The 27,443-nt window shown below is 41.9% G+C and overlaps 1 protein-coding gene across 7 annotated transcripts in view; it reads right to left on the reverse strand.

Moving 5' to 3' along the window:
* The window catches only part of LOC136933034 (NACHT, LRR and PYD domains-containing protein 12-like), a 134,693-nt gene that overhangs the window by 11,287 nt on the left and 95,963 nt on the right, over positions 1–27,443 (reverse strand). For 6 of the 7 annotated variants that reach the window (XM_067228403.1, XM_067228421.1, XM_067228430.1 and 3 more), the window contains 9 exons: positions 27,115–27,173; positions 26,875–26,991; positions 19,829–19,892; positions 19,490–19,718; positions 17,383–19,192; positions 17,082–17,249; positions 15,418–15,588; positions 9,993–10,163; positions 4,655–4,825 (listed from right to left, as the gene is read on the reverse strand). In XM_067228403.1, the coding sequence (XP_067084504.1) occupies positions 4,655–4,825; positions 9,993–10,163; positions 15,418–15,588; positions 17,082–17,249; positions 17,383–19,192; positions 19,490–19,718; positions 19,829–19,892; positions 26,875–26,991; positions 27,115–27,173 (2,960 nt within the window). Of the gene's footprint in view, positions 1–4,654; positions 4,826–9,992; positions 10,164–15,417; positions 15,589–17,081; positions 17,250–17,382; positions 19,193–19,489; positions 19,719–19,828; positions 19,893–22,807; positions 22,864–26,874; positions 26,992–27,114; positions 27,174–27,443 lie in introns of those variants that run through there. The other variant, XM_067228441.1, reaches the window with a different exon arrangement.

Raw genomic sequence — 27,443 nt, forward strand, 5'->3', positions numbered from 1 at the left:
CATCTCAGATGGAATGCTACCATCAACCTACCCAGACGCTCCCATGTCACCCCGCTCTTCATCTCCCTCCACTGGCTACCCATCACGGCCCGCATCAGATTCAAGACCCTGGTACTGACCTTCCGAGCGGTGAACGGGACTGCGCCTGCCTACATCCAGTCTCTCCTCCAGCCTTACACCCCTACCCGCCACCTACGGTCTTCTTCTGACAACCGTCTGGTGGCCCCACCTCTCAAGAGCACCCGCTCCCAACCCAAGCTCTTCTCCTGTCTGGCCTCCCAATGGGGGAATCACCTCCTCACCTCCATCAGAGACACTGACTGTCTCCCCACCTTCAAGAAAAGGCTAAAGACGCACTTAAAGATTTGTTGGATCAGATGTTAGCTTATTTCCTCCAGGAACACAATGACAATTATTGAGGGACTTGTTGGTCACTCCTGTTGGTTAGTTGTAACTGATTTAACTATTTGTACTCGCTGTGAATTATATTATTGTTGCTTGCTTTCCACCAGATACACTCTAGCACTTTAGAGGATCATGTTGATTAATTGTACATGCTCTTATGTTTCTTCCCTTTGGCACTTATTTGCTTTTTCACAATGTATGCTTCATGTTTTGGCTACCCGCAATGTTTGGGGCTATCTCGTTGTTTATGATCATTGACCTATGCACTTTTTGTAAAGCTCTCTCTTGGAAGTCCCTTTGGATAAAAGTGTCTGCTGAAAGAATACATGTAAATGGACCATCCTTTGAAGTAAAATAGCCAGTTACATAGTAGTATTATACACCAAGCACACTTCTTGCTATTCCTAATCCGAAACCCTTCATGCAGTGGAAGAGGCGGCAACCATAGGGACTGACGTGGAAATTGACACCATACTGTTGAAACGATGACGATGGGTATGATTATGGATTTATCTGATTGAAAATGAAATTTTGAAAATGTTCACCCCTTTTAGTATTATTTTATATTACTGGGAACCATATGTTAAGCTGTTGACTTATTATAGTTGAGCTTAGTATTATTACCACTAAACGATAGAAGATATTGAGCCTGAGTGTGAGATCTGGGTGACAGAGGCTGAGGAGTGAGGGAGAAGGCCACCTGGAGGCAGGCAGAGGCCTGAGCTAGAAGTCAAGATCCGCTGTTTTTGACCCCACACCTAGAATCCTATCTGTGGCCGCCTGCACAAGGTCAGCACTAGCCCTAAGTAGGGAGGATTTACAACGAGCCTGATTGTGTAAGCAGCGTGAGCAGCCTCATCGTAAATGTGGGTTACAGAACCTGTTTTAAGAGAAAAACGTATTAGTGTCACCCAGCAGCAAAATGTACATCTCCAAATTTAAGCAAGGTCAAAGGCATCAAAGCTAAGGTGCGAGTGAAATCTGAAACCCCCAGAACAGGTGTTATGCGTAAGATCGAAGACCATCTGTAACTATCAATAGTAAAATAACACATGAAAATAGGTGAGCAGTATGTAATTGCATGCCTGGGGGGTAAAGATCAGTTGGGTTCCGGAACCTGCTCACATTTATTGGGATTTTTGTCATCTTGAAGACCAATAAAGCCATTGCATCAAACTTTGCCAAGTTCCAGTGCCGTTTTTTGAACTTTGAAGATTGATTGAAGACTTTGAACATTTTCAAACAACAGCACAAAAGCTGCCAGATGCATAACTCCCTGTCCAGGTAAATGTACAATAATATGAGGAATAGTATATCTTAACCCTTGTGTTGGAGCCATTATACAACTTTGTTTTGTTTTATTTATATACCACATTGGTGATGCTAATAAATGGGCAGTTTTATGTTTGAGCACTGGGTGGAGCATTGTCTTTGGGAAGGCATATAGGTAATTAACAGCCAGGGATACACAGGTGTGTGGCTAGGTGGAAAAGCATACAGCTTTTCACCGTGTCAGGTTTGTGTGTCATTGTTTGATTTGTGTGCAAAAGAAAATGAATGGAACTAATCCAGAAATGAAATGGACTGTATTGCTGGTGCTACCGTGAGCAGGCCGTCAGCACAGAAATGCAGACATATTGTGGACATTGATTATTGGCACGCAGAACACGCGTCCAAGCAAGTGCTTCCCTGGTCCCACCTCATTGGCCTAATGTAGGAGTTGGTAAAAGACTCTACACCTTGTGTTGTCATAAGGGTCAAACATGACTGATATTATATTTAACAGCAGGGAAAACCCCCAAATAGTTTTTTTTTTACCCAACTTCAAATGTCTTACTTTTCCTAGTGACCCCAACATTTGTAAAATGTATAAAATAATTAACATCACAACAACCACAAAGACACACACGTCCACAATTGGAAAGTGATATGTGTGCTACTGATCTAGATTACAGAGTCCATAAAGGTGCTGCAGATGATAGTCCCTGCAGTTCTCTCTTTGATGAAGCCATTGTGTTGCTCGCCCTCATTAGCATCCAGCCACTGTACTTCTCTGACTAACCCATAACTAACTGGTATTTGTTCATTATAATGACATTTTCCTAAATAAATCATTGTGTATAATATTCGCGTATCTCTCACGTTATCTGATCTGCCCTACTTTCATAGAATCCACTACTTGAGATTAGACTGATTATTACGAAGGCTATTATTCAATATTATTCAATAAGGTTTCCTCTGTCCCTTTAACAAATAAGAGGTGGTTCCCCCAAGAACTACATACTTTATTATAAATTAAGTATTGCTAATCTTAAACGAGCAAACCCCGCTACACTGAGTTGGAACTCTGATTATCTGTGTTCAACATCCATTTGCACATTTTATTTTCACATGGTTGAAAGTGATGGTTTGGGGGCTCTTTTGCTGGATCAAGAGTCGGCGACTTCCACAGAGTTAGTGGCACCGTGAACCAAAACTGCTACCACAGCATTTTGCAGCATTTCAACCATCAACTGAGACTTGCTTACTTCGACCAGTGTTAAGCTGTGCTTGAAGCTGTTGTCCTGTGAGCCGCCTGTCACACAAGCTGTTTCTCAGAAACTTTTCTGATTCTGTTGTGGCTTTGGGTCTGCCAGACCTCTTCCTGTCAGAGTTTCCTTCAGTTTCCAGGGGCCTTTTGATGGTGTAGGAAACTGTACTCACTGACACCTTGGCTTTATTGGCAATTTCTATCTAAAGTAAAGACCTACACTTTTAAGGGTGTATATGGGTCTGTCTTCCTTTGTTAATTGAAAAACCTAAACTATTTTTTTTTTTACCTCTGGTAGTTTACCGCTTACCTTTGTACTGTGGTGGAATTTTAGAATATAGTTACAATGTATGTGTTTTATATAGATAGATAATGTAATGAACTGGGGCTTTGTAGGATGCAAGCTCTGTAGAATGGATGTAGCAGATTGTCTTAAGGTATTTATGATACCTAACTAAGAGCCAGGGGCATGGAGAAGGAGGACGTCAGCTTGAGTTCCCGTGACCTGAGGATCAGTCATAGATGGATCAGTTGATCTGGCCGACCTGACCTTTTGGCTAAGGAGATGGCCAAGTCAGACATTCTGTCTGTGTTTCATTAATTATCTTCTGACTAAGAGAAGTAGCTGCTACATCAAAGGACTGTGGGACACTGGCTTGGGAGTTCATTGTCTTAGACTGTCACTGATCAGTGCTAGCCAATCACAGAGACCACTGCATTGATTGATTAGGACCATCTGTTCTAAGTTTATATAAGGCTGGGTTTTATGGTTGTTCTTCACCTCTCTCTCGAACGATCTGTAGGTTACAGCTTGCATGTCCTTCGCTATGACGGGTCCAGAGTACTCTGTTAATCTTAAGTTTGTACAAACTAAATCAATTGTATTGAAACCGCCATTCTTGACTATTCAGATTACACAGAGAATTTTCCATGACAGTACCATTTCAGGTTATTCACTGGACTTGAACTACTTAAATTTCAATACAAATTGATCAAATTGGGGTGTTCTAAAACTTTTGACCAGTAGTGTATATATTCTAGTTTAAAGTTGTAACATCCTTGTCCGCATTCTGTTCTCTTTTTGCTTTAATGTTATGTTACATGTAGCAGGACCAACCTCAAGGAATTCAATGGCAAATGTTACCTTCTGTGATGTGTGAAATGACCAATAAAAGTGTGTTCAACTTCCTAAAGAGCAGCGTTGCACCTGACACTTAAGGCTGAAATATACTTCACGCTAAGTACGTGTCCACATGCTGAATGGCTGCAGCACGTATCCTGCGTTCGTTTGGTGCGTACTTTGTGCACGTCTCCCTGGCCCTTAAATGTACAATAATATGATGAATAGTATATCTTAACCCTTGTGTTGTCATAAGGGTCAAAGATGACTGTAGTTTTATTTAACAGCAGAGAAAACTCCCAAATCTGTTTTTTTTCCAACTTCAAATGTCTTACTTTTCCTAGTGACCCCAACATTCGTAAAATGTAAAAAAGAATTAACATCACAACAACCACAAAGACACACGTCCACAATGGGAAAGTGATATTATGTGTGCTACTGATTTAGATTACAGAGTCTATAAAGGTGCTGCAGATGATATTCCCTCCAGTTCTCTCTTTGATGAAGCCATGAGTGAAACTCTGTTATCTAAATCAACCATACAAATACATTACGGATTATAACTTTACTATTGTCTCATGTAGAACATAAATACAGACCTCAGTGTCTCCAGCTTGCAGAGTGGATTCCCCAGTCCAGCAGAGAGCAGCTTCATGCCGGCATCCTTCAGATCATTGTTATTTAGATCCAGTTGTCTCAGGAAGGAGGTTGACTTCAGAACTGAGCTCAGAGAAGCACATCCTTCCTCTGTGATGTGACAGCCTGACAGCCTGTAGAAGGTAATCATGATATGGATTACTAACACTACTATCTTCTAGAGGTAGAAATAAAGAAAATCAGTCTGATCATTTCCTATGGGTGTTGTTATTTGTTATTGTCACCCAGCAGTAAAATGTACATCTCCAAATTTAAGCAAGGTCAAAGGCACCAAAGCTAAGGTACGAGTGAAATCTGAAACCCCCAGAACAGGTGACCAATTGTGCTATGCGTAAGATCGAAGACCATCTGTAACTATCAATAGTAAAATAACACATGAAAATAGGTGAGCAGTATGTAATTGGATGCCTGGGGGGTAAAGATCAGTTGGGTTCCAGAACCTGCTCGCATTTATTGGGATTTTGTCATCTTGAAGACTGTAGCACAGTCAACAGACAAAGCACGGTACCATCACACCTTCTCCTTATCTCCCAGAGGAGAAGCTTCAAAGCTTCTGGCCCAGCATGGGGTCAGAAACAGAGGCCACATGGCCTCAGTATCAGACAAAGGATTTATAAGGAAGAACTTTCTTTTGTGGATTTACAAACATATTCTCAAGGACTACATGGCTCATGGACACTATTTCAATGACAGTAGTTGATGTATTATAATTTGTGTTTTTTTCTCATTTACTTAGAACGTTGTTTAATTGAGGTTTGATCATAACTTCCCTTCAGGTATAGTTAAGTCAGCCAATCTTGATATCAAAATGATTGTACCATACTAACAAAACCATTTATGAATGTTGTATTGTTATATTCTGAAGTTTACGCATTCCATGGACAGTTGAAATAACGGAACTCAAAGCTAAGAGCCACTTCACACCTAGGCAGATCTCAGGACGACGCCCAGGTGGGGAGTAACTGACCAATGCAAGCAAAAAGCAACATTTATTTATAAAGCACTTTAAAATCCATGATGAAACACAAAGTGCTGTACAGTAAAACAATACAAAAAATGAAAGAGGTCACCTTCACGGGGACCCCCCCCTGTTCTTTGGAGTATAAAACCCCCAAACGTACGATCACCCCCGCTTGTTCATAGGATTAAACTGAGGTGAACGCGTCACTCTCTAACCTATTCCTCTCAACCTGCAAATTCACTGAGCGCCCGGGACTTTGACGAGAGATTCCGCTTTCTATTCGTTGGACATAACGAACCTTTGACTCCTTTCTTCAAACCGACAAAAGTAACTGCGATTTGTGATATTTCTTACTTGTGACATATTGGCATGTTGTGATTTAATTGTTGATGTTTTATTGTAGTTTACAAATGATTTTAACTTAACCCTCGTTAAGTCAGTTGCCCTTGATCGTCCATTGTTACTAGAAAGGCCTACCTTTCCCTCTTTACCTCTCTCCCACTCTCTCTCTCTCCCTCCCCCCTTCACACGCGCTCTACACAGCCATTGTGTTGCTCGCCCTCATTAGCATCCAGCCACTGTACTACTCTGACTAACCCATAACTTATCTGGTATTTGTTCATTATAATTACATTTTCCTAAATAAATCATTGTGTATAATATTTGCGTATCTCTCACGTTATCTGATCTGCCCTACTTTCATAGAATCCACTACTTAAGATTAGACTGATTATTACGAAGGCTATTATTCAATATTATTCAAGAAGGTTTCCTCCGTCCCTTTAACAAATAAGAGGTGGTGCCCCCAAGAACTACATACTTTATTATAAATTAAGTATTGCTAATCATAAACGAGCAAACCCCGCTACAACACTGAGTTGGAACTGTGATTTTCTGTGTTCAACATCCATTTGCACATTTTATTTTCACATTGTTGAAAGTGATGGTTTGGGGGCTCTTTTTGCTGGATCAAGAGTCGGCGACTTCCACAAAGTGAGTGGCACCCTGAACCAAAACTGCTACCACAGCATTTTGCAGCATTTCAACCATCAACTGAGACTTGCTTACTTCGACCAGTGTTAAGCTGTGCTTGAAGCTGTTGTCCTCTGAGCCGCCTGTCACACAAGCTGTTCACTCTCAGAAACTTGTCTTCTGATTCTGTTGTGGCTTTGGGTCTGCCAGACCTCTTCCTGTCAGAGTTTCCTCCAGTTTCCAGGGGCCTTTTGATGGTGTAGGAAACTGTACTCACTGACACCTTGGCTTTATTGGCAATTTCTATCTAAAGTAAAGACTGTCGAACGCCCCTAAAGGAGCCTTAGTTTTGATGGATTTTGGAGAAACAATAAAAAAAAATAAAAATAAAGAATAATGCTTATTAATGAAAAGTGTGCATTTGGCAAATGTGTTTGACTTTGTGCATACGTATATCCAAGTTGTGCATTAAAAAGTTGTAGATGCTTGCATACATATATAAAGGTTTTGCATTTTTCCGTGCATACATATACCAAGTTTGGTGTTTTCAAGAGAAGTTTTGACCTCTAGCATACGCATGTGTTTTATTAGAAAGAATGTGCATTGGCAAATGTTTTTTAGAAAGTGCTTGCATAATGTTTTAAAGAATGTTAAGAAATAGCTTGCAAATGTTTTAGAACCTTTTTTACCTTTTTTGAATTTTAAATACTTTGTAGATGTCCATATTAAAATGGATATGTAGAATTGCTAATGTGTAGAAGTTTAAGGCAGAATGTTTCAGTATGACAGATGCAGAGGATGTGGTTAGGAAATGCTTGCATAGATAAAACCACATTTGACCTTTTGGAGAATACAGGAAACGTGTGTAATAGACAGATACCTGCGTCATGTATGGCCCAAAGTCTAGACAGGGCCATCCCGTATTGAAAGATATAAGAATGAAAGTTGAGAGCTCTCTGTACCCTTTTTTTTTAACCCGTCTTGAGTCGTGAGTCGAGCAGTCGAGGTTTTCTTTTCCTGTGTCTAATTTAGCAAAGAGCTTCTTTTTGTCAGTTGTATTGACCATCTGTTACTTGCTGTTTTACTAGTGACCCAGGGTCCGCGTTTTCCTATTTCTTTTGTCGGCCTTAGTAAAGGAGGTTAGCTTCCTTTTTTATTTTCCTTTTTGCACTTTTGTTTCTGTTTCAATAATCTGCCAATAAAAATTTGAAAAGACAGTCGTTGCTCTACCGCCCATTTGTGCGCCCCTCGCTCGAGACCAAGAGATCCACTCAGCGCCCCACGCCTAGACTCAGATGAGTTCCCCGGGAATCGCGACCAGTCATTTAGGCACGGATACTGCCCAGCTGGTGTTTACGCGAAACAGGGTCTTGAAGTGTTCGTCTGTTCAGACACATATACTCTCTCGATAGGTGCGGTGTTGCGTCTCACAGATAAACTAACGGGGGGGAATAAGGGCGGACGAGGGCCCTTGAACCGTTTTTTGTTATCGGGTGGGAAGGGCGTTTAACCGGGAGGGAAACGTAGCCAAGGAATAAGTGATCGATAAACTATGATGTGTTGCCCAAAAAAGGGCCTATAAACATTTGCTGCAACAAAAGATCTCTTGAGGTTGTGTTTGGAGGCCCGGTGAACGTCTGTGACATCGTGGTTTGGTTGGGTGCGGAGATTCCTTCCTGAGAGGGAGCCTCCGACTAACTCGTAGCCAAGCGTGTGTTCTCCGCACACGGAGCCTATGCAAATTTGTGAGACCCCCGGCGTGAGTTGGGTGGCGTAGCGAGGCGGAACAATATATACGGGGGATCAGCACCCTGGTCAGCGTCCTCGAGTCCCCACACGATCGTTCGACAAGACCTACACTTTTAAGGGTTTATTATGGTCTGTCTTCCTTTGTTAATTGAAAAACCTAAACAATTTTTTTTAACCTCTGGCAGTTTACCGCTTACCTTTGTACTGTGGTGGAATTTTAGAATATAGTTACACAATGTATGTGTTTTATATAGATAGATAATGTAATGTACTGGGGCTTTGTAGGATGCAAGCTCTGTAGAATGGATGTAGCAGATTGTCTTAAGGTATTTATGATACCTAACTAAGAGCCAGGGGCATGGAGAAGGAGGACGTCAGCTTGAGTTCCCGTGACCTGAGGATCAGTTGATCAGGCCGACCTGACCTTTTGGCTAAGGAGATGGCCAAGTCAGACATTCTGTCTGTGTTTCATTAATTATCTTCTGACTTAGAGAAGTAGCTGCTACATCAAAGGACTGTGGGACACTGGCTTGGGAGTTTATTGTCTTAGACTGTCACTGATCAGTGCTAGCCAATCACAGAGACCACTGCATTGATTGATTAGGACCATCTGTTCTAAATTTATATAAGGCTGGGTTTTATGGTTGTTCTTCACCTCTCTCTCGAACAATCTGTAGGTTACAGCTTGCATGTCCTTCGCTATGACGGGTCCAGAGTACTGTTAATCTTAAATTTGTACAAACTAAATAAATTGTATTGAAACCGCCATTCTTGACTAATCAGATTACACAGAGCCGTGATAATATTCCACGACAGTACCAATTCAGGTTGTTCACTGGACTTGAACTACTTACATTTCAATAAATATTGATAAAATGGGGGTGTTCTAAAACCTTTGACCGGTAGTGTATATATTCTAGTTTAAAGTTGTAACATTCTTGTCCGCATTCTGTTCTCTTTTTGCTTTAATGTTATGTTACATGTAGCAGGACCAACCTCAAGGAATTCAATGGCAAATGTTACCTTCTGTGATGTGTGAAATGACCAATAAAAGTGTGTTCAACTTCCTAAAGAGCAGCGTTGCACCTGACACTTAAGGCTGAAATATACTTCACGCTAAGTACGTGTCCACATGCTGAATGGCTGCAGCACGTATCCTGCGTTCGTTTGGTGCGTACTTTGTGCACGTCTCCCTGGCCCTTAAATGTACAATAATATGATGAATAGTATATCTTAACCCTTGTGTTGTCATAAGGGTCAAAGATTACTGTAGTTTTATTTAACAGCAGAGAAAACTCCCAAATCATTTTTTTTTCCAACTTCAAATGTCTTACTTTTCCTAGTGACCCCAACATTCGTAAAATGTAAAAAAGAATTAACATCACAACAACCACAAAGACACACGTCCACAATGGGAAAGTGATATTATGTGTGCTACTGATTTAGATTACAGAGTCTATAAAGGTGCTGCAGATAATAGTCCCTCCAGTTCTCTCTTTGATGAAGCCATGAGTGAAACTCTGTTATCTAAATCAACCATACAAATACATTACGGATTATAACTTTACTATTGTCTCATGTAGAACATAAATACAGACCTCAGTGTCTCCAGCTTGCAGAGTGGATTCCCCAGTCCAGCAGAGAGCAGCTTCATGCCGGCATCCTTCAGATCATTGTTATTTAGATCCAGTTGTCTCAGGAAGGAGGTTGACTTCAGAACTGAGCTCAGAGAAGCACATCCTTCCTCTGTGATGTGACAGCCTGACAGCCTGTAGAAGGTAATCATGATATGGATTACTAACACTACTATCTTCTAGAGGTAGAAATAAAGAAAATCAGTCTGATCATTTCCTATGGGTGTTGTTATTTGTTATTGTCACCCAGCAGTAAAATGTACATCTCCAAATTTAAGCAAGGTCAAAGGCACCAAAGCTAAGGTACGAGTGAAATCTGAAACCCCCAGAACAGGTGACCAATTGTGCTATGCGTAAGATCGAAGACCATCTGTAACTATCAATAGTAAAATAACACATGAAAATAGGTGAGCAGTATGTAATTGGATGCCTGGGGGGTAAAGATCAGTTGGGTTCCAGAACCTGCTCGCATTTATTGGGATTTTTGTCATCTTTAAGACTGTAGCACAGTCAACAGACAAAGCACGGTACCATCACACCTTCTCCTTATCTCCCAGAGGAGAAGCTTCAAAGCTTCTGGCCCAGCATGGGGTCAGAAACAGAGGCCACATGGCCTCAGTATCAGACAAAGGATTTATAAGGAAGAACTTTCTTTTGTGGATTTACAAACATATTCTCAAGGACTACATGGCTCATGGACACTATTTCAATGACAGTAGTTGATGTATTATAATTTGTGTTTTTTTCTCATTTACTTAGAACGTTGTTTAATTGAGGTTTGATCATAACTTCCCTTCAGGTATAGTTAAGTCAGCCAATCTTGATATCAAAATGATTGTACCATACTAACAAAACCATTTATGAATGTTGTATTGTTATATTCTGAAGTTTACGCATTCCATGGACAGTTGAAATAACGGAACTCAAAGCTAAGAGCCACTTCACACCTAGGCAGATCTCAGGACGACGCCCAGGTGGGGAGTAACTGACCAATGCAAGCAAAAATCAACATTTATTTATAAAGCACTTTAAAATCCATGATGAAACACAAAGTGCTGTACAGTAAAACAATACAAAAAATGAAAGAGGTCACCTTCACGGGGACCCCCCCCTGTTCTTTGGAGTATAAAACCCCCAAACGTACGATCACCCCCGCTTGTTCATAGGATTAAACTGAGGTGAACGCGTCACTCTCTAACCTATTCCTCTCAACCTGCAAATTCACTGAGCGCCCGGGACTTTGACGAGAGATTCCGCTTTCTATTCGTTGGACATAACGAACCTTTGACTCCTTTCTTCAAACCGACAAAAGTAACTGCGATTTGTGATATTTCTTACTTGTGACATATTGGCATGTTGTGATTTAATTGTTGATGTTTTATTGTAGTTTACAAATGATTTTAACTTAACCCTCGTTAAGTCAGTTGCCCTTGATCGTCCATTGTTACTAGAAAGGCCTACCTTTCCCTCTTTACCTCTCTCCCACTCTCTCTCTCTCCCTCCCCCCTTCACACGCGCTCTACACAGCCATTGTGTTGCTCGCCCTCATTAGCATCCAGCCACTGTACTACTCTGACTAACCCATAACTTATCTGGTATTTGTTCATTATAATTACATTTTCCTAAATAAATCATTGTGTATAATATTTGCGTATCTCTCACGTTATCTGATCTGCCCTACTTTCATAGAATCCACTACTTAAGATTAGACTGATTATTACGAAGGCTATTATTCAATATTATTCAAGAAGGTTTCCTCCGTCCCTTTAACAAATAAGAGGTGGTGCCCCCAAGAACTACATACTTTATTATAAATTAAGTATTGCTAATCATAAACGAGCAAACCCCGCTACAACACTGAGTTGGAACTGTGATTTTCTGTGTTCAACATCCATTTGCACATTTTATTTTCACATTGTTGAAAGTGATGGTTTGGGGGCTCTTTTTGCTGGATCAAGAGTCGGCGACTTCCACAAAGTGAGTGGCACCCTGAACCAAAACTGCTACCACAGCATTTTGCAGCATTTCAACCATCAACTGAGACTTGCTTACTTCGACCAGTGTTAAGCTGTGCTTGAAGCTGTTGTCCTCTGAGCCGCCTGTCACACAAGCTGTTCACTCTCAGAAACTTGTCTTCTGATTCTGTTGTGGCTTTGGGTCTGCCAGACCTCTTCCTGTCAGAGTTTCCTCCAGTTTCCAGGGGCCTTTTGATGGTGTAGGAAACTGTACTCACTGACACCTTGGCTTTATTGGCAATTTCTATCTAAAGTAAAGACTGTCGAACGCCCCTAAAGGAGCCTTAGTTTTGATGGATTTTGGAGAAACAATAAAAATAAAAAAAAATAAAGAATAATGCTTATTAATGAAAAGTGTGCATTTGGCAAATGTGTTTGACTTTGTGCATACGTATATCCAAGTTGTGCATTAAAAAGTTGTAGATGCTTGCATACATATATAAAGGTTTTGCATTTTTCCGTGCATACATATACCAAGTTTGGTGTTTTCAAGAGAAGTTTTGACCTCTAGCATACGCATGTGTTTTATTAGAAAGAATGTGCATTGGCAAATGTTTTTTAGAAAGTGCTTGCATAATGTTTTAAAGAATGTTAAGAAATAGCTTGCAAATGTTTTAGAACCTTTTTTACCTTTTTTGAATTTTAAATACTTTGTAGATGTCCATATTAAAATGGATATGTAGAATTGCTAATGTGTAGAAGTTTAAGGCAGAATGTTTCAGTATGACAGATGCAGAGGATGTGGTTAGGAAATGCTTGCATAGATAAAACCACATTTGACCTTTTGGAGAATACAGGAAACGTGTGTAATAGACAGATACCTGCGTCATGTATGGCCCAAAGTCTAGACAGGGCCATCCCGTATTGAAAGATATAAGAATGAAAGTTGAGAGCTCTCTGTACCCTTTTTTTTGAACCCGTCTTGAGTCGTGAGTCGAGCAGTCGAGGTTTTCTTTTCCTGTGCCTAATTTAGCAAAGAGCTTCTTTTTGTCAGTTGTATTGACCATCTGTTACTTGCTGTTTTACTAGTGACCCAGGGTCCGCGTTTTCCTATTTCTTTTGTCGGCCTTAGTAAAGGAGGTTAGCTTCCTTTTTTATTTTCCTTTTTGCACTTTTGTTTCTGTTTCAATAATCTGCCAATAAAAATTTGAAAAGACAGTCGTTGCTCTACTGCCCATTTGTGCGCCCCTCGCTCGAGACCAAGAGATCCACTCAGCGCCCCACGCCTAGACTCAGATGAGTTCCCCGGGAATCGCGACCAGTCATTTAGGCACGGATACTGCCCAGCTGGTGTTTACGCGAAACAGGGTCTTGAAGTGTTCGTCTGTTCAGACACATATACTCTCTCGATAGGTGCGGTGTTGCGTCTCACAGATAAACTAACGGGGGGGAATAAGGGCGGACGAGGGCCCTTGAACCGTTTTTTGTTATCGGGTGGGAAGGGCGTTTAACCGGGAGGGAAACGTAGCCAAGGAATAAGTGATCGATAAACTATGATGTGTTGCCCAAAAAAGGGCCTATAAACATTTGCTGCTACAAAAGATCTCTTGAGGTTGTGTTTGGAGGCCCGGTGAACGTCTGTGACATCGTGGTTTGGTTGGGTGCGGAGATTCCTTCCCGAGAGGGAGCCTCCGACTAACTCGTAGCCAAGCGTGTGTTCTCCGCACACGTAGCCTATGCAAATTCGTGAGACCCCGGGCGTGAGTTGGGTGGCTTAGCGAGGCGGAACAATATATACGGGGGATCAGCACCCTGGCCAGCGTCCTCGAGTCCCCACACGATCGTTCGACAAGACCTACACTTTTAAGGGTTTATTATGGTCTGTCTTCCTTTGTTAATTGAAAAACCTAAACAATTTTTTTTAACCTCTGGCAGTTTACCGCTTACCTTTGTACTGTGGTGGAATTTTAGAATATAGTTAGAATGTATGTGTTTTATATAGATAGATAATGTAATGAACTGGGGCTTTGTAGGATGCAAGCTCTGTAGAATGGATGTAGTAGATTGTCTGAAGGTATTTATGATACCTAACTAAGAGCCAGGGGCATGGAGAAGGAGGACGTCAGCTTGAGTTCCCGTGACCTGAGGATCAGTTGATCAGGCCGACCTGACCTTTTGGCTAAGGATATGGCCAAGTCAGACATTCTGTCTGTGTTTCATTAATTATCTTCTGACTTAGAGAAGTAGCTGCTACATCAAAGGACTGTGGGACACTGGCTTGGGAGTTTATTGTCTTAGACTGTCATTGATCAGTGCTAGCCAATCACAGAGACCACTGCATTGATTGATTAGGACCATCTGTTCTAAATTTATATAAGGCTGGGTTTTATGGTTGTTCTTCACCTCTCTCTCGAACAATCTGTAGGTTACAGCTTGCATGTCCTTCGCTATGACGGGTCCAGAGTACTCTGTTAATCTTAAGTTTGTACAAACTAAATAAATTGTATTGAAACCGCCATTCTTGACTCATCAGATTACACAGAGCCGCGATAATATTCCATGACAGTACCATTTCAGGTTGTTCACTGGACTTGAACTGCTTACATTTCAATAAAAATTGATAAAATGGAGGTGTTCTAAAACCTTTGACCGGTAGTGTATATATTCTAGTTTAAAGTTGTAACATTCTTGTCCGCATTCTGTTCTCTTTTTGCTTTAATGTTATGTTACATGTAGCAGGACCAACCTCAAGGAATTCAATGGCAAATGTTACCTTCTGTGATGTGTGAAATTACCAATAAAAGTGTGTTCAACTTCCTAAAGAGCAGCGTTGCACCTGACACTTAAGGCTGAAATATACTTCACGCTAAGTACGTGTCCACATGCTGAATGGCTGCAGCACGTATCCTGCGTTTGTTTGGTGCCTACTTTGTGCACGTCTCCCTGTCCAGGTAAATGTACAATAATATGAGGAATAGTATATCTTAACCCTTGTGTTGGAGCCATTATACAACTTTGTTTTGTTTTATTTATATACCACATTGGTGATGCAAATAAATGGGCAGTTTTATGTTTGAGCACTGGGTGGAGCATTGTCTTTGGGAAGGCATATAGGTAATTAACAGCCAGGGATACACAGGTGTGTGGCTAGGTGGAAAAGCATACAGCTTTTCACCGTGTCAGGTTTGTGTGTCATTGTTTGATTTGTGTGCAAAAGAAAATGAATGGAACTAATCCAGAAATGAAATGAAATGGACTGTATTGCTGTATTGTGTGCTACTGATTACAGAGTCCATAAAGGTGCCGCAGATGATAGTCCCTCCAGTTCTCTCTTTGATGAAGCCATGAGTGAAACTCTGTTGTCTAAATCAACCATACAAATACATTACGGATTATAACTTTACTATTGTCTCATGTAGAACATAAATACAGACCTCAGTGTCTCCAGCTTGCAGAGTGGATTCCCCAGTCCAGCAGAGAGCAGCTTCATGCCGGCATCCTTCAGATCATTGTTATTTAGATCCAGTTGTCTCAGGAAGGAGGTTGACTTCAGAGTTGAGCTCAGAGAAGCACAGCCTTTCTCTGTGATGTGACAGCCTGACAGCCTGTAGAATGTAATCATGATATGGATTACTAACACTACTATCTTCTATAGGTAGAAATAAAGAAAATCAGTCTGATCATTTCCTATGGGTGTTGTGGTGAGTTACTGTTGCAAGCTGAAAACAACAGGGGTGTTCAAACAAGGTGTTCTCATATAGAGCTTCTCTCCTCTGGAACAGACTTCATGTTTCAATCAGGGAGGCTGGCACTGTCTAGGTGTTTATTAGGGTTACATCAAGAGCACTGAGTTGGAACTCTGATTATCTGTGTTCAACATCCATTTGCACATTTTATTTCCATCTCTACTCTTGATGCATGATTATGCTTTGCTTATGTTCTGCACCTCTCTTTGTCACCGACCACCTCTGGAGAAGTGGAACTCTCACTGAATTGCTCCTCCCAGGCTTTCTTAAATGTTTTAACTATGAGTTGTCCTAAGTTTTTCCTTGTCTTCCTTGAGGGTTTAGGTTGGTTTAGGTGCAGTTCTATGGGCCCTCTGTGACATTGCTTGTAGAAAGGGCTATACAAATAACATTGATTTGAACACAATGACACGGTAGTCAGTAACCAATGTGAAATATTAACCTGCCTGAGAAGCTGATGTCACTGGGCTGGATTGTACCTGTGGAATATTCTATCTCTTGTCGTATACTGAGACATCATGTGGTCATCCTGAGGTATTTCTATTATGATTATAAGAAGAATTATAAACACTACTACCCTCTGGAGGTAGAAATAAAGAATCAGTCTGTCATTTTACTCTCAAACACCAAGAAGGTTTGATTAGTCAGAGGACTGTCTGTTCAGGTTGGCTGACTTTACTTTTATCTCAAATGGAATCGTACCAAACTATAGTGTCAGAAATTGTACATGCAGTGCAATACACCAAGAAAGTATTACATATTACATCCAATAGCAGGTCTGTCAGTATACCAAGCAGTATACGTTTCTGGCTATTTCTGACACACAACCCTTGATGCAGGGATAGTGGTGTCAAGCACAGGGACAACAGTACACTAGCAGACAGATACAAAACACAATGCCATGTCAATCTACAATAATATAATGAAGTAGTATGTCTTAAATAGATTCCTGTCTCACCCTGATCTGTTTCACTCATCTCATGTTTGTCTCCACCCCCTCCAGGTGTCTCCCATCTTCCTTCCTACCCGCATTTATCCTGTGTTTTTTGTTTAGGTTCAGTTCTTCTTGTTTGTCAAGCCTACAGTACCAGCATATTTTTCTCTACCTCCTTTAGCGTTTTCTGCCTCTTAGTTCCCCTGGTCCTTACATCCTGCCTGCCCTGACTTCGAGTCTGCCTGCTGCCCTGTACCTGAATGACTCCTTGTGGATTACGACCCTTGACTGCCCTGACTTTTTCATTGGCCGGACCCCTTGTACCTTTAACAGACCACAAACTTATGACCAGTGTGTAATTCATTGCGTGGTGTGAGATTATAACTATAGTTGTGTCATGTTGAACATGAATACAGACCTCAGTGTTTCCAGCTTGCAGAGTGGATTCCCCAGTCCAGCAGAGAGCAGCTTCATGCCTGAATCCCCCAGGTTGTTGTTACTCAAGTCCAGCTCTGTCAGATCTGAGGAGGGGAGAGCTGAGGCCAGCGCTTCATAGCACCGTTCTGAGAGGTTACAGTCATTCAGCCTACATGACATAAGGAGAACATGAGACATCATCAGAGTCATGTTTTGTATTATAAGAACATATGATAATCAAACACTATCACAATATGTGCTGTTGTAATATTATAATAAAAAATCTAAAGCCTTATACATACAGAGCAGTTTTGGAGTCTTTGACCACTGGCAGCAGCCTCAGAAGACCTTCCTCTGATCTGGAGTATATCTTCAGGTCAAACACGTCCATCTTCTCTTCTGAAGTCAGCAACACAAAGAACAGAGCTGACCTCTGTGTAGATGAGAGCTCCTCACTGGAGAGACTTCCTGAGCTCAGGTAGTGTTGGATCTCCTCCACCAGAGAATGGTCATTCAGTTCATTCAGACAGTGGAACAGATTCATGCATCTCTCTGCAAAGGGATCCTCTCTGATCTTCTCCTTGATGTACTTGACTGTTTCCTCATGGCTCTGTGTTTTGCTTCTTGTCTGAGTCAGTAGGCCTCGTAAGTCAGTCTGATTGGACTCCATTGAGAGGCCCAGGAGGAAGCGGAGGAAAAGGTCCAGTTGTCCATTCTTACTCTGCAAGGCCTTGTCCACAGCACTCTTGTAGAATCGGACTTCTGGTTTCTCTCTGAAAAGAGTCAACACTTTTTTGGAACTGGAAGCTGATGGAGTCTCAGACATCAGATTCTCATTGTTGTTGATGAATGAGAGAAACACAAACACAGCAGCCAGAAACTCCTGAAAGCTCAGATGGACAAAGCAGAACACCTTCTCCTGGAAGACTTTACCATCCTGTCTGAAGATTTGTGTGAACACTCCTGAGTGCACTGAGGCATCACGGACATCAATTCCACACTCTGTCAGGTCTTTCTCGTAGAAAATCAGGTTGCCTTTCTCCAGCTGGTGGAAGGCCAGTTTTCCCAGTGACAGAATACTCTGAATGCTGTCTTCATCCCAGTGTGGATCGGTCTCAGTTTTCCCAGCATACTTCACCTTCTTCTGTTTGGTCTGTAACACCAGGAAGGTTGTGTACATCTCAGTCAGGGTCTTGGGCATCTTCTCTTTCTTCTCTGTTCTTAGCATGTGTTCAAGGACTGTAACGGTAATCCAAGAGAAGACTGGTATGTGGCACATGATGTAGAGGATCCTTGATGTCTTGATGTGTGAGATGATTCTCCTGGCCAGGATCTCATCACTGCATCTCTTCATGATGTACTCATCCTTCTGTGGGTCATTGAACCCTCGTACCTCTGTCACCAGGTCAACACACTCAGAAGGGATCTGATTGGCTGCTGCAGGTCGAGTGGTGATCCAGATGAGAGCAGAGGGAAGAAGCTTTCCTCTGATCAGGTTGGTCAGCAGCACATCCACTGAGGTGGACTTTGTGACATCACACCAGCTCTTGTTCTTTTTGAAGGCTAAGGGCAGTCGACACTCATCCAGACCGTCAAAGACAAACAGAACGTTGTACTTGTCGTAGTTGGAGATTCCTGATTCTCTGGTTTCCGAGAAGAAGTGATGGACAAGTTCCTTCAGACTGAACTCTTCTCCATCCAACAAATTCAGCTCTCGAAACGGAAGAGGAAAGATGAACTGGATTCCCTGATTGGCTAGTCCCTCAGCCCAGTCTGTGATGAACTTCTGCACAGAGACAGTTTTTCCAATGCCAGCAACTCCTTTTGTCAGAACAATTCTGATAGGTGTGTCTCGTCCAGCTGAGGGTTTAAAGATGTTGTTGCATGTGATGGCTGTTTCTGTTCTTGCTGATTTCCTGGATGCTGTCTCAATCTGTCTCACCTCATGTTCTTTATTGATCTCTCCACTCTCACCCTCTGTGATGTAGAGATCTGTGTAGATCTTATTGAGAAGAGTTGGGTTTCCTTGTTTAGCTATACCCTCGAACACAGTTTCAAACTTCTTCTTTAGTTCAGATTTGAGTTTCTGTTGACAAATCTCAGCACGCTCATCTAAACAAAAAACAACACATGTTAAGTGTGTGTTTTTTGTTGAACGAAGTTTTTATGATTCACAGATTATGAACTGACAATGTGTCCTCTACATTCAATTCAAAACATATTTCAAATCTATGATCATTTATCAGGTGCACAATAATTAAACAGTTTAGGATACTCACACATAGTACAAGGTCATAGGAAGAAATACACAACATCGGGTTACTCTGAGTTTCATAACTTTCTTTGTATATCTAACCTTCATCATAAACCATCAATCGGTCAACTAAGACTAAATATGGAGTCTCTTACTTTTCTCCAGAGTGTCAGCCAGCTCCTTGTGGTTCATGTTCCTCAGGACGTGCAGTGTGATCTTCAGAGCTCCCTCTCTGGCACTGCTCTCCTGCTTCTGATATTCAGGGTCCACCACTTCCTGGTCCTCCCTCTGACTCTCTAAGCCTTCTGGGAAATCTGAACTCAGAATCCTCTTCATCCTCTTCAGCTCTTTCTTCACAAACCTGATGACAGTCTCCTCAAGCACCTGAAACAGAGAGGGAAGATATCAGATGAACCAGGAACTATCTACACAGTAGAACAATATGATACAAATGATTCTGTCTTGTTTGTACTTTGTATTAACACAAAACTCACTGTGAATATGGAGGACAAGTCCTCATGGTGACACTGGTCTGACTCAGACTTCTCCTGTTGATCTCTGAGGACAAGAGATGACATTACTTAACCACATGAACCACATGTATAAGGGCTGATAATCTACTAAGGAGTATTATCATACATAAGCATGAGTGGTAAACTTGACTGTATCCACTCATGCATACACACAGACACACTGTATAAGAGTGATACCATCACTACCAAGTAAACCATCTTCCATACCACTACAAGGCACTATTCCTTTAATACATTCATCAAAGATAGGAGCACTGTCACCCCCAGGTAAACAAGTGTGTTGTGTTTCAACCAGACACTGAAGATGACATCAGGGTCCACCTCACACAGGGCTGCATGTTTGCTAGCAGCCTGCTTTAGACACTGCAGCACTCCTCCACCCAGGAGTTGAAGACCTTCTGGTCTCAACCAGTCTAAGTGTGCTGAGCCCCGCCCGGTCTGTGCTCATACCAGGCCTGGTACCTGCAGGGCTGGACACTGTGTGTGTGATGTGCAGTGTTGGGGGAAGTTACTCAAAGTAATATATTAGTTTGTAGCAGAGCCAACAGACAAAGCACGGTACCATCCACACCTTTCTCCTACCCCGACAAGGAAAGGGTCTTCCCCCTTTTCCTTATCTCACCCGCAGAGGCTTTCAAAGCTTCTGGCCCAGCATGGGGTCAGAAACAGAGACCACACAGCCTCAGTATAAGACAAAGGATTTCTAAGGAAGAACTAACTTTTCTGGATTTACAAACATATTCTCAAGGATTACATGGCTCATGGACACTATTTCAATGACAGTAGTTGATGTGTTATAATGTGTGCTTTTCTCATTTACTTAGAACGGTTTAATTGATGTTTGATTATAACTTCCCTTCAGGTAGAGTTACGTCAGTCCATTTTAGATCCAAAATAATTGTATCACACTAGCAAAACCATTTATGAATGTTGTATTTTTATATTTTGAAGTATAAGCAATCCATGGACATTTCGAAATATCGAACTCAACACTTCACCTATACGCGAATATCAGGCTGACGCCCAGGTGGGGATTAACTGACCAATCAGGAATTCACCTGTACAAGGATACCCCCCTCTTTCCTTTGGGAGTATAAAACCCCCCAACGTACAATCACCCCCGCTTGTTCGTAGGAGTTAAACTGAAGTGTCATTTCTAACCTATTCCTCTCAACCTGCAAATTCACTGAGCGCCCGGAACTTTAACGAGAGATTCCGTTTTCTATTCGTTTGGACATAACGAAACCATTGAATTTACCTTTCTTCAAACCGACAAAAGTAACTGCGATTTGCAATACTTCTTACTTGTGACATATTGGCATGTTGTGATTTAATTTGTTGATGTTTGATTTTAGTTTACAAATGATTTACCTGATTTCGTTAGGTTCAGTTACCATACACGTCCACTGTTGCTCTAGAGGCCTATCTCTCTCTCTCTCTCTCTCTCTCTCTCTCTCTCTCTCTCTCTCTCTCTCTCTCTCTCTCTCTCTCTCTCTCCCTTCCCCCTCCCCACGCGCTCTACACAACCATTGTGTAACTTGCTCTCATTAGAATCAAGGCCTACTGTACTGTTTTTTTTTAAACCCTGTGTTTTAGTAGGGATGTGATGAGGGATACTTTAGTATCTACAGTCAGCATCTCTAACCATGTGTTTTAGTAGGGATGTGATGAGGGATACTTTAGTATCTACAGTCAGCAGCTCTAACCCTGTGTTTTAGTAGGGATGTGATGAGGGATACTTTAGTATCTACAGTCAGCAGCTCTAACCCTGTGTTTTAGTAGGGATGTGATGAGAGATACTTTAGTATCTACAGTCAGCATCTCTAACCCTGTGTTTTAGTAGGGATGTGATGAGGGATACTTTAGTATCTACAGTCAGCAGCTCTAACCCTGTTTTAGTTTAACCAGCAGAGGTCAGTACATACACTTCCTCATTAGAAGGCCCTCCTCCATCACTGAACATGATAGGTCGACCCATAGACCAGTCACTCTTCATGGACACACAGCTGGGTACAGGTGAGGCTGGTCTCTGCTGTCTCATCCTGTCAACAAACACAACAAAGTGTCTTACAAACATAAATCACTAAAGTAGACACCACAGATATATCATACTGTCCAACATGTGTTGCTGTAGTCATTCATCAGTAGGGTCAGATCCAGGCTTTAATGTTGCTGTTCAACTTGAATGAGTCAGAAAGGCAGGTTTCCAGACCTGTTGTTACTCTGTATCTCTCACTGTGAACCTTTACCACATGGTCTGTATGTCAGCCAGGCTGCCAGTCAGTATCTCTAACCCTGTGTTTTAGTAGGGATGTGATGAGGGATACTTTAGTATCTACAGTCAGCAGCTCTAACCCTGTGTTTTAGTAGGGATGTGATGAGGGATACTTTAGTATCTACAGTCAGCAGCTCTAACCCTGTGTGTTAGTAGGGATGTGATGAGGGATACTTTAGTATCTACAGTCAGCAGCTCTAACCCTGTGTTTTAGTAGCGATGTGATGAGGGATACTTTAGTATCTACAGTCAGCATCTCTAACCCTGTGTTTTAGTAGGGATGTGATGAGGGATACTTTAGAATCTACAGTCAGCAGCTCTAACCCTGTGTTTTAGTAGGGATGTGATGAGGGATACTTTAGTATCTACAGTCAGCAGCTCTAACCCTGTGTTTTAGTAGGGATGTGATGAGGGATACTTTAGTATCTACAGTCAGCAGCTCTAACCCTGTGTTTTAGTAGGGATGTGATGAGAGATACTTTAGTATCTACAGTCAGAAGCTCTAACCCTGTGTTTTAGTAGGGATGTGATGAGAGATACTTTAGTATCTACAGTCAGCATCTCTAACCCTGTGTTTTAGTAGGGATGTGATGAGGGATACTTTAGTATCTACAGTCAGCAGCTCTAACCCTGTTTTAGTTTAACCAGCAGAGGTCAGTACATACCCTTCCTCATTAGAAGGTCCTCCTCCATCACTGAACATGATAGGTCGACCCATAGACCAGTCACTCTTCATGGACACACAGCTGGGTACAGGTGAGGCTGGTCTCTGCTGTCTCATCCTGTCAACAAACACAACAAAGTGTCTTACAAACATAAATCACTAAAGTAGACACCACAGATATATCATACTGTCCAACATGTGTTGCTGTAGTCATTCATCAGTAGGGTCAGATCCAGGCTTTAATGTTGCTGTTCAACTTGAATGAGAGTCAGAAAGGCAGGTTTCCAGACCTGTTGTTACTCTGTATCTCTCACTGTGAACCTTTACCACATGGTCTGTATGTCAGCCAGGCTGGCAGTCAGTATCTCTAACCCTGTGTTTTAGTAGGGATGTGATGAGGGATACTTTAGTATCTACAGTCAGCAGCTCTAACCCTGTGTTTTAGTAGGGATGTGATGAGGGATACTTTAGTATCTACAGTCAGCAGCTCTAACCCTGTGTGTTAGTAGGGATGTGATGAGGGATACTTTAGTATCTACAGTCAGCAGCTCTAACCCTGTGTTTTAGTAGGGATGTGATGAGGGATACTTTAGTATCTACAGTCAGCATCTCTAACCCTGTGTTTTAGTAGGGATGTGATGAGGGATACTTTAGAATCTACAGTCAGCAGCTCTAACCCTGTGTTTTAGTAGGGATGTGATGAGGGATACTTTAGTATCTACAGTCAGCAGCTCTAACCCTGTGTTTTAGTAGGGATGTGATGAGGGATACTTTAGTATCTACAGTCAGCATCTCTAACCCTGTGTTGTAGTAGGGATGTGATGAGGGATACTTTAGTATCTACAGTCAGCAGCTCTAACCCTGTGTTTTAGTAGGGATGTGATGAGAGATACTTTAGTATCTACAGTCAGAAGCTCTAACCCTGTGTTTTAGTAGGGATGTGATGAGAGATACTTTAGTATCTACAGTCAGAAGCTCTAACCCTGTGTTTTAGTAGGGATGTGATGAGGGATACTTTAGTATCTACAGTCAGCAGCTCTAACCCTGTGTTTTAGTAGGGATGTGATGAGGGATACTTTAGTATCTACAGTCAGCAGCTCTAACCCTGTTTTAGTTTAACCAGCAGAGGTCAGTACATACCCTTCCTCATTAGAAGGTCCTCCTCCATCACTGAACATGATAGGTCGACCCATAGACCAGTCACTCTTCATGGACACACAGCTGGGTACAGGTGAGGCTGGTCTCTGCTGTCTCATCCTGTCAACAAACACAACAAAGTGTCTTACAAACATAAATCACTAAAGTAGACACCACAGATATATCATACTGTCCAACATGTGTTGCTGTAGTCATTCATCAGTAGGGTCAGATCCAGGCTTTAATGTTGCTGTTCAACTTGAATGAGAGTCAGAAAGGCAGGTTTCCAGACCTGTTGTTACTCTGTATCTCTCACTGTGAACCTTTACCACATGGTCTGTATGTCAGCCAGGCTGGCAGTCAGTATCTCTAACCCTGTGTTTTAGTAGGGATGTGATGAGGGATACTTTAGTATCTACAGTCAGCAGCTCTAACCCTGTGTTTTAGTAGGGATGTGATGAGGGATACTTTAGTATCTACAGTCAGCAGCTCTAACCCTGTGTTTTAGTAGGGATGTGATGAGGGATACTTTAGTATCTACAGTCAGCAGCTCTAACCCTGTGTTTTAGTAGGGATGTGATGAGGGATACTTTAGTATCTACAGTCAGCAGCTCTAACCCTGTGTGTTAGTAGGGATGTGATGAGGGATACTTTAGTATCTACAGTCAGCAGCTCTAACCCTGTGTTTTAGTAGGGATGTGATGAGGGATACTTTAGTATCTACAGTCAGCATCTCTAACCCTGTGTTTTAGTAGGGATGTGATGAGGGATACTTTAGAATCTACAGTCAGCAGCTCTAACCCTGTGTTTTAGTAGGGATGTGATGAGGGATACTTTAGTATCTACAGTCAGCAGCTCTAACCCTGTGTTTTAGTAGGGATGTGATGAGGGATACTTTAGTATCTACAGTCAGCAGCTCTAACCCTGTGTTTTAGTAGGGATGTGATGAGAGATACTTTAGTATCTACAGTCAGAAGCTCTAACCCTGTGTTTTAGTAGGGATGTGATGAGAGATACTTTAGTATCTACAGTCAGCATCTCTAACCCTGTGTTTTAGTAGGGATGTGATGAGGGATACTTTAGTATCTACAGTCAGCAGCTCTAACCCTGTTTTAGTTTAACCAGCAGAGGTCAGTACATACCCTTCCTCATTAGAAGGTCCTCCTCCATCACTGAACATGATAGGTCGACCCATAGACCAGTCACTCTTCATGGACACACAGCTGGGTACAGGTGAGGCTGGTCTCTGCTGTCTCATCCTGTCAACAAACACAACAAAGTGTCTTACAAACATAAATCACTAAAGTAGACACCACAGATATATCATACTGTCCAACATGTGTTGCTGTAGTCATTCATCAGTAGGGTCAGATCCAGGCTTTAATGTTGCTGTTCAACTTGAATGAGAGTCAGAAAGGCAGGTTTCCAGACCTGTTGTTACTCTGTATCTCTCACTGTGAACCTTTACCACATGGTCTGTATGTCAGCCAGGCTGGCAGTCAGTATCTCTAACCCTGTGTTTTAGTAGGGATGTGATGAGGGATACTTTAGTATCTACAGTCAGCAGCTCTAACCCTGTGTTTTAGTAGGGATGTGATGAGGGATACTTTAGTATCTACAGTCAGCAGCTCTAACCCTGTGTGTTAGTAGGGATGTGATGAGGGATACTTTAGTATCTACAGTCAGCAGCTCTAACCCTGTGTTTTAGTAGGGATGTGATGAGGGATACTTTAGTATCTACAGTCAGCATCTCTAACCCTGTGTTTTAGTAGGGATGTGATGAGGGATACTTTAGAATCTACAGTCAGCAGCTCTAACCCTGTGTTTTAGTAGGGATGTGATGAGGGATACTTTAGTATCTACAGTCAGCAGCTCTAACCCTGTGTTTTAGTAGGGATGTGATGAGGGATACTTTAGTATCTACAGTCAGCAGCTCTAACCCTGTGTTTTAGTAGGGATGTGATGAGAGATACTTTAGTATCTACAGTCAGAAGCTCTAACCCTGTGTTTTAGTAGGGATGTGATGAGAGATACTTTAGTATCTACAGTCAGCATCTCTAACCCTGTGTTTTAGTAGGGATGTGATGAGGGATACTTTAGTATCTACAGTCAGCAGCTCTAACCCTGTTTTAGTTAACCAGCAGAGGTCAGTACATACCCTTCCTCATTAGAAGGTCCTCCTCCATCACTGAACATGATAGGTCGATCCATAGACCAGTCACTCTTCATGGACACACAGCTGGGTACAGGTGAGGCTGGTCTCTGCTGTCTCATCCTGTCAACAAACACAACAAAGTGTCTTACAAACATAAATCACTAAAGTAGACACCACAGATATATCATACTGTCCAACATGTGTTGCTGTAGTCATTCATCAGTAGGGTCAGATCCAGGCTTTAATGTTGCTGTTCAACTTGAATGAGAGTCAGAAAGGCAGGTTTCCAGACCTGTTGTTACTCTGTATCTCTCACTGTGAACCTTTACCACATGGTCTGTATGTCAGCCAGGCTGGCAGTCAGTATCTCTAACCCTGTGTTTTAGTAGGGATGTGATGAGGGATACTTTAGTATCTACAGTCAGCAGCTCTAACCCTGTGTTTTAGTAGGGATGTGATGAGGGATACTTTAGTATCTACAGTCAGCATCTCTAACCCTGTGTTTTAGTAGGGATGTGATGAGGGATACTTTAGAATCTACAGTCAGCAGCTCTAACCCTGTGTTTTAGTAGGGATGTGATGAGGGATACTTTAGTATCTACAGTCAGCAGCTCTAACCCTGTGTTTTAGTATGGATGTGATGAGGGATACTTTAGTATCTACAGTCAGCATCTCTAACCCTGTGTTTTAGTAGGGATGTGATGAGGGATACTTTAGTATCTACAGTCAGCAGCTCTAACCCTGTTTTAGTTTAACCAGCAGAGGTCAGTACATACCCTTCCTCATTAGAAGGTCCTCCTCCATCACTGAACTTGATAGGTGCCTCCATAGACCTGTCACTCTTCATGGACACACAGCTGGGTACAGGTGAGGCTGGTCTCTGCTGGATTGGGCTTCAACACAACAGAGACAGACCTTCAGTCTCTCATTTATTCTGACTAATGATGATGTCATAATATCACTGCTGAGCTCTGAGATGGAGAACAGTCATGAACAGGTATGTATTCTCATCTTACCTCTTAGCTTTGGTGTCCATGTCATGTTCCCCAGAGAAACTCGTTTTAGCGACAGCCCTCTGAAACACAGTAAAGATTCATGAATTAATAATAATTGATAATAGGGAGACAGGGGCAAGTTGTCACAGGATCAAGTTGGAATACTGCTGTCAGACTGAGGTATAGTCTCAAAAGTTCAGAGAAGTATTTATCTTTGTCTTCAGAGGCTATCTACATTAGATGATGCAGTCTAGAGTCATGAAACCAAAACACTCAAACACAGTTTTCAATATTTTAGGATGACCTAACAATGCATTTTAAAAGCAAACACAAGTGCATATTAAGTGACA

Source organism: Osmerus mordax, chromosome 2 (genome assembly GCF_038355195.1).
Source record: "Osmerus mordax isolate fOsmMor3 chromosome 2, fOsmMor3.pri, whole genome shotgun sequence".
Lineage (NCBI taxonomy): Eukaryota > Metazoa > Chordata > Actinopteri > Osmeriformes > Osmeridae > Osmerus > Osmerus mordax.